Source organism: Octopus bimaculoides, chromosome 20, assembly GCF_001194135.2.
Source record: "Octopus bimaculoides isolate UCB-OBI-ISO-001 chromosome 20, ASM119413v2, whole genome shotgun sequence".
NCBI classification, from domain to species: Eukaryota; Metazoa; Mollusca; class Cephalopoda; order Octopoda; family Octopodidae; genus Octopus; species Octopus bimaculoides.
Window position 1 is genome coordinate 46,487,323 of NC_069000.1, and position 7,905 is coordinate 46,495,227.

Genomic DNA, 7,905 nt, shown 5'->3' on the forward strand with positions numbered 1-7,905 from the left:
GTATATATATATATATATATATATATATATATATATTGTATTATTGATGTTGTTGTTTTCTTTTCCACAGTAACAAAGCTGTGGCCACAGCTGCTCAAAGGAAACCTTGTCTGTCTATTGCTGATTGTAAAGAGCTCAGGTTTGTCCTTCCACCTTTCCTTAATCCCATTCTGCCTTTCCTTACATTTACCCTTATACGTTAGCGTTGCTTACCAACATCACTATCACTCTCCTTCTTCTGTATCCTCCTTATTATCATCATCATCATCATCTTTAGTTGCAGCAAGTTTATTTCCTTCATGTCCTCTTTCTCTTGCTGCTATGGTAAAGTACTGCATCTCTTTTCATCTTTGTTCTGTTCTGTATCATTTCCATCTGTAAGGCCCTGAAGTTTTTAGTATCTGTCTTTAGGAGCAGGCGTGGGTGTGTGGTAAGAAGCTTGCTTCCCAACCACATAGTCCAAACTGTCCAACCCATGCCAGCATGGACAATTGACAGTGGCCAATGCCAGTACTCCATGACTGGCTCCTGTGCCAGTGGTATGTAAAAAGCTCTATCCAAACGTGATTGATGCCAGTGCTTCCTGACTGGCTCTTGTGCCGGTGGCACGTAAAGGCACCTACTACACTCTTGGAGTGGTTGGCATTAGGAAGGGCATCCAGCTGTAGAAAATCTGCCTCAAACAATTTCTGTCTGACCCATTCAAGCACTGGAAAGATGACATTGAAACAATGATAATGATGTACAAGTATGTATGTGAGAGTGTCCTGTGTACTAACTACCTCTCCCCCACCTCTCCCCCCTCTCACTCACAGTCTCTCCCTCTCTCTCTCTTACAGGATCATTCTCAATGTCCTGTACACTGTTGTTGAAACCATGAGATGTGTTGAAGACACCGAAGAAGAGAAAAAGTTGAAGAACCAGTTCAAAGCAGAATTAAGTAAGCCTTGATTTTGTTGCTCGCTTTCACACATTCCCACACGCCCACGCATTCCCACACACCTGCATACTTATCTATTCACACATTCACATCATCGAATCTACTCGTATCACACAGTCACTCCTTGCACACCATTATACATACAGGGTGACCCAAATGTAAGTTTACAGTTATCATGTAGGCATTTTAAATTTCTTTTAAAAACATTTTACTACATTTAAATTTCTATCTTACAAACTGAAAAGCGAGCTTGACAAAATTAACTAAATTAACATAGAGTAATGGCTTCATATATTTTTAGAATTAAAATCTAAACTGTTAATATCTACATCTCTTATAGTAGTTGAGCACTGTCCTCTTGAATGTCCTTCAAGAACATTGCATTTTGTCAGTCTCTGTTTCAATGTTAATAATGACAAGAAAATAATAACGCTGGTGATGATGATGATGATATTTTTCTATACTTTCAGCTATGCCATATATTGGTGATGAAATTCTAGCAGTAACACTCTTTGGAATGGTCAGCAGATTCTGTAGTGGAACAGCACCACATTTCCCAATCAAGAAGATATTACTGCTTCTCTGGAAGATCATTTTGGTAAGTATTTCCTTCCACAATTTGATGCCACACCATCCTTTGTTCCAAGAGGAACATCTTAGAATACTTGGCAATCTATCTCTCATAGTGGTCTAAAATTCCTATGGCACACAATAGTAGGACTAACATGAGACAGTGACACTAAGAATCATCATAGTCCACTAGTTAGACCAGTATAAGATGCAAGTGAGACACTGTCCTCCCGCTCGTCTAGGTGAGCTTCCAGTGGCAACCTGTCCAATTAACGCCAGCCTTGAAAGCAGGTGTAAAAGGAAGGTGATGGTGCTGATGATGATCTGTGACAAACGTACTGCAGATTCTATGTAACAAATTCATTAACAAGGTATTAATTGCCCCGAGGTATAAATAAAGATATTTTCCCAAGGTACCCTGCTGTGGGACTGAACCTGAAACCACATGGTTGCAAAATGAATTTCTTAACCCAGCAGCCATGGCCGCACCTATATATCCTGACTCAGCAATTTAAGGATTCTTTCTTTCCTTGGCATCCTCAGTTGGCTGGTTTTGTCTTCTTCATCCAGTCTCATCGGATTTGTGAGGCCAAATATTATCGGGTGTGAAGTCTACCTCCACCCTCTTATGGAAGTCACCCAGATCCAGTTCTGGCCTTCTACCATAAGTCCTTTTTCTTTTTTACCCAGCATGCATCATCTCCCACATGCTTCACCCCAGTGCATCTTGCCAAAATCTCTGGCACTCAATCTCTTTCTCATCTATTAACTCTCTACATCCAAGCTGCTGCTCTCACCACTCTTTATCTATTCCTTTTCCAGCTGTCCCTTGGCGGTCTGAGAGAACTCCAAGATAACAAGAACATGATCCGCAACCAACATGGTTTACCAGGCTTACCTGAAGATCCTTACGAAGTCTGCAAGAACATGCGTGCTTCCTCTCCACCAGCATCAACAGCTGATCTCATTGAACAACAAATGCCAAAACGTGGTGTCAGAGGCAAAAGGGTAAGGTTTGGTTTCTTCTGAAGAAAACTCCTTTTTTTATAATTCCTCATGTTGTTGTTTTGTGTTTACACAAACACTGCTATTTCTGATACCCTTTTATCACACTGCACCCTTCACCCACACGTACCCCTATGTTTGTTTGTGTATTGAGGTGTTTGTCACAAAACCTTTTAGTGTGATAGAGGAGGGTCCACCCCAATTACAGAGGTCTGCTGTGACCCTCTTATTGCTGACTGGCAGTTACTTGTAAAGTATGTATGTGAGCTATTAGGGGTGGGAGATTGGTATAAAGAGTAAAATTGTCACTACCGTCATTTAACGTCCATTTTCCATGCTGTCATGAGTTGGACAGTTTGAAAGAAACTAGCAAGTCAGAATGCATCAAGTGCCAATGTCTGCCTTGATATGGTTTCTATGGCTGGATGCCCTTCCCAATACCAACCACTTTATTGGGTGTACTGGGTGCCTTTTGTGTGGCACAGGCTCTCGTCAGGTTACTCAGTAATTCACAAAACACGACCCTTCTACTGAATTGGCAGGGGTCGTATTGAGAGAGGTGGCTTCATGCCAGGTGATGAGAAGTTAAGGTGTGAAAGTCTTGGTCTAAGGGATTTACATGGTTACTCCAATCGGAAGAGGAGAAGGATGGTACTGATGATGTGTTAAAATGATGGTGGTGGTGCTTGTGTTGGTGTGGTGTTGTAGGTTCAATTCTACCCAAAATCAACTTTACTTTCCGTCCTTCTGATGTCAATCAACTGTTCCCACCTCCCTTTCAATTGCATTGATTACTTTCTTCAGAACAAAATCAATACAACTCCATAATCACCTGTTGATGAAAGGTGAATTAGTTGACAGCCTTTACCTGCACTGATACACAAATAACTAAATAGTAATCTAGGAGTATTTTACTCCTGATTCAGCATACTCCTCCCCCCTTGGAATATACACAGTGGAATGTATCATATTCCTGGTTTGATGTTCTCTCTTGCAATATGCAGAGAGTAGTCTGTTGTACTCCTGGTTCAGTGTACTTCCTTGGAAGTACACAATCCAGAGGGCCACTATATTACAGTTTGAATGTACTCCCTTTGAGTGTAAAGTTTGTTGTAAAAGCTCAGAGTTGGCAGGATTTTTGCCTCTGTCAGCTCTGAGCAGACGTAAAGGTAACTCTTACATAGTGCTGAAGGAGCACAGAGGTAGCTGATGGGTAACCCATAGGTATTTTTGAGGTGACCCAAGATCTTTCCCTAAAGGTATGTCAAAATACAGAGACATGTAGGGTTTAGCTGTGTCGGGGGTGCAGTGTGGTACTTCACATGTAGGGTTTAGTTGCGTGGGCTGCAGGCTAGTGTTTCTCATGTACTGTCTAGCAGTGTGGCACATGTGTAGCTTCACGGGGTGCTCTGTGGCACCTCACATGTAGTGTCTAGCTGTGTAGAGCACAATGTGGCATTGCACATAGTGTGTTTAACTGTGGGGGTGTAGTTCATCTCTCCATTGCACATGGAGAGATGAACTGCATGGGGTGTGGTGTGGCGTGGCACCTCACATGTAGTGTTTAGTTATGTAGACTGCAATGTAGCACTCCACATGTAGTGTTTAGCTGTGTAGTATTCCATGTAGCATTGCATATGTAGTGCTTAGCTGTGCAATGTGGCACACCACATGTAGTGTTCAGCTGTGTGGGATGCAGTGTATTTCATGACATGTACTTTCTAGCTGTGGAGTGCAGTGCAGTACTGCACATGTGGGGTTTCACCATGTGGGCTGCAGTGTGACACTCCATATATAATGATTAGCTGTGTGTGGTCAGGGTGCAGTGTGACTCTTCAGGTGTGTTTTTTTCCCTATTTGCTCCTCAGGTATTGTTATTCATCCCCAAATCAGCCTCAATCCAGCTAATTTGTATCCAAGATCATTGTTCCAGACACGACCCTCCTTCCGTTCCCATTTGTCGAGAATGGTAGCCATTAGTTGCTCTTCATCTTCTTCATTAAATTCTTTATTGTAAAAGGGACTCTCTTTCATTATTGTATTGGGATTTGCTTTTGGTCCACACACACATCTGTGTGATTATATATATATATATATATATATATATATATACACATACACACACATGCATATCTTTCTGTATGTATGTTTGTGACTATACATATATATGTGTGTATATGCTTTCTTTGCTTCATCCACAAGACTATCATCGCATACCATCAATCAAAACTGTCTCTCATTCTCTAACATCATCCCTCAACTCTAAACATGTCTGTGTGTCCTCGACCCCTTACTCATCATATTCTTGCTCTGCCAATGACTTCTCTGAATTCTTTGTTACTTTCTTTTCCTATTAATGCCACTATGACATCGCAGTAAATCAGCATTTAACATTTCCAGTTGCTATTTGCTACTCTGGCTTCTTTATTCTCTGCCTTATTGTTAACGTTACTCTTCTATAATTATATATTTCTATTTAATTATCAGTTTACTAATGGAATAGCCATATACATATGTGTATGTGTGTATATATGTGTGTGCTAATATCAAGCAGTGAGAATGAGTGCTCAGTACCACATTAGTGGATAAATATTCTTTAACAAGACTACCAATGGTTTCAGGTGAGAAATTTCTCAACAGTTATCAAGCCTATCACATTGGAATGTTGGTACTCCTATCCATTTTGGACAAGAATACATGAAGTTACACAAAACTGTATGGGATTTCAGGATAAACAGGAGGTAACTTATAAGGAAAAAAAAATAGATTTCCTTATAAGTTACCTCCCACGATCTCTATATTTATTTATTTATTTATTTATTCATTCTGAAATCTATGCATCTCGGGTAACTTTGTGTATTCTCATCCAAAATGGAGATTAGTACCCACATTTCCATGTGCCAGGCTTCATAATTGTTAAGAGATTCTCCTTCACATGAAACCATTCGTAGCCTTGTTAACCCACAAATATATACATACATGAGTAAGTGAACAAATGAAAGAAAGTGGCACTCAACCCATTTGGTAGGAGTTACATCATTTAATAACAGTTTGACTCGGCTCCATATGACTTAAATTTTTATGGATATGTACAATGCCAGCATCTTGGTTCGTGATATGTGATGAGGTAGATGCATCGTTCAAATCCACAAAACTTTGCCATATGAAGTTGAGTCACTGTTACTAAAAAAAAAGATATATAGATCTATTTAAGCATATGTTTATGGTAATTTAAAATAATTGTGTTTATTTGGATGAAAGCAAAGGGTTCAATATTTCAAACTAGGGTTTTTTATTGAGAAAGTTAAAGAAGAGTGAATTGTATGTGCTGCTAGTGTAATCTTCCTCGATAAAGAGAACTCAAGGCCATAATAGCAGACTTTTTACATTCTTCAGTGTAACTGTATCTACTTGAGGTCTTAATTTCCTGTATGACAGACTACTACAGTGGTTGGCATAGGCCAACCAGTCCTGAAACACACAACCTCATAAGAATCATGTTAACTTTGTGTACATTCGTGATGATGGAAGTGAGGGAGCCTTTAATGCAAGGGAGAAAACTCTTTTTTTTTTTGTGTGTTTGACCCCCCCCCAACATCGCTTGACAACCAATGCTGGTGTGTTTACATCCCTGTAACCTAGCGGTTTGGCAAAAGAGCTGGACAGAATAAAATACTAAACTTACAAAGAATAAGTCCTGGGGTCGATTTCCTCGACTGAAACAAATAAACGAATATTCATGGATATATAGTGATGAACAATCGTCTATGTACCATGCTTAATACGTGGAGTGTTCGTCAGGGTATGTTGATTTTTGTTTATTTTTATGTATCTTGACCATACGTGTACTGATGAATAAAAGATACAGCTTACTGCGTTGATTATGAAACCATTGGTTTACCGTTAAGCTAAAAGTTTTTAGGAGGTTAGCTTTGAAAGTTGCATTCCCTCGCGATCGGTAAAAATGTGCTTATTTTGGTAGTTTTGACTTATGGAGTCCCTCTGAGTATGAGGCATTATTGTATAGTAATGCCCTTATATAAATTAAATATATTTATGGAAAAAAAAATGATGGTTTTTTTTCCTTATGAGGTTTTTCACGCTAACTACTTGATAAATTCTTATAAAGTCTTTATCCTAATATTGTATTATATATATATATATATATATATATATATTTTACATTCACAGTTGTTGTAATTGTTGGCTAGATATTGTGGTTCATGTATAATTCAGGCAGATCTCCTCCTCCTCCTCATACTCTCCTCATAAGTAACCACTGATGATGCTCTCAGAGTGCACGCATGTATTGAGTTCACTTTTAAATTTGTTTGTGTATGTAGAGGTTTATTTCTGTATTTCATTGGCACCTGAACACTTTGTGAAATATAACCCCTTGGACACTTACATTTCCTTTTGTCTACACCCCCCCACCCCACCATTTCATTGTGTGTGTTTATTTAGCTTCTAAGTCTACCTTGTTGTTGTTCAATCCACTGCTTCATTGTTGTTATTGTCATTGTTTCCAAAATTATATTTCATTTATTTACTTCTGCATTAAGATGTATGCATCTGTAGTTGGACCACTTCAGGGGGGGGGGTGAAGGTGCATGTGTTTGTGTGTTTTTTTCTTAATATGTTGAGTAAAGTATTTAGGGTCTAAGAGTGTCCGATTGGTGGGGATGTATCAATTATTTTCTCTTTGCGGCATTGACATTCTACACCCTCTGAGTAGATTCTTTGTATATTTGATAAAAATTGCGTACTGGCAGTGAGTTTAGTGGGCTGTTTGTTACCCAGAAGTTAAGTTCTGTCCTTGATCCTCTAAGAAATTAGATCCTGACTGGATGACCACTATATCTTGAGATGGTGACTAGATAACTAAAGAAGCTTCTTGCGTACTGACAACAGAAAGAAGGGTTGTCAGTCTAATGACACAGGATTAAAGCATAAACCTTAATGCCAAAATATTGAGGGTATGGTGTTATTCACACCATGCAGCCACCATATACTTTGCAGTTAGTATAATAAGGGTCAAACAAAAGTTCTGATAGATTATTAAGGATGAAAGATATATGTTCAGGAGAGAGAGAGAGAGAGAGATAGTGAGTGGGTCTTAGGGTCACTGAACATAGGAAATAGACACTTTGGGCATTCATAGATTTTGTCCCATCCTAGGTTTAACTGTTTTGTTACCAGGAGTGGCTGTGTGGTAAGTAGCTTGCTTACCAACCACATGGTTCCAGGTTCAGTCCCACTGTGTGCCACCTTGGGCAAGTGTCTTCTACTATAGCCTCGGGCTGACCAAAGCCTTATGAGTGGATTTGTTAGACGGAAACTAGAAGAAGCCCGTCATATGTGTGTGTGTGTGTGTATATATAATATATATA

The 7,905-nt window shown here is 39.3% G+C and overlaps 1 protein-coding gene across 2 annotated transcripts in view; it reads left to right on the forward strand.

Annotated features, from left to right (window-relative positions):
* Positions 1-7,905, forward strand: part of LOC106874354 (striatin-interacting protein 1 homolog) — a 28,358-nt gene that overhangs the window by 4,901 nt on the left and 15,552 nt on the right. For both annotated transcript variants that reach the window (XM_014922064.2, XM_014922065.2), the window contains exons 6-9: positions 71-139; positions 840-940; positions 1,411-1,538; positions 2,333-2,518. In XM_014922064.2, coding sequence (XP_014777550.1) covers positions 71-139; positions 840-940; positions 1,411-1,538; positions 2,333-2,518 — 484 coding nt within the window. The remainder of the gene's footprint in view (positions 1-70; positions 140-839; positions 941-1,410; positions 1,539-2,332; positions 2,519-7,905) is intronic.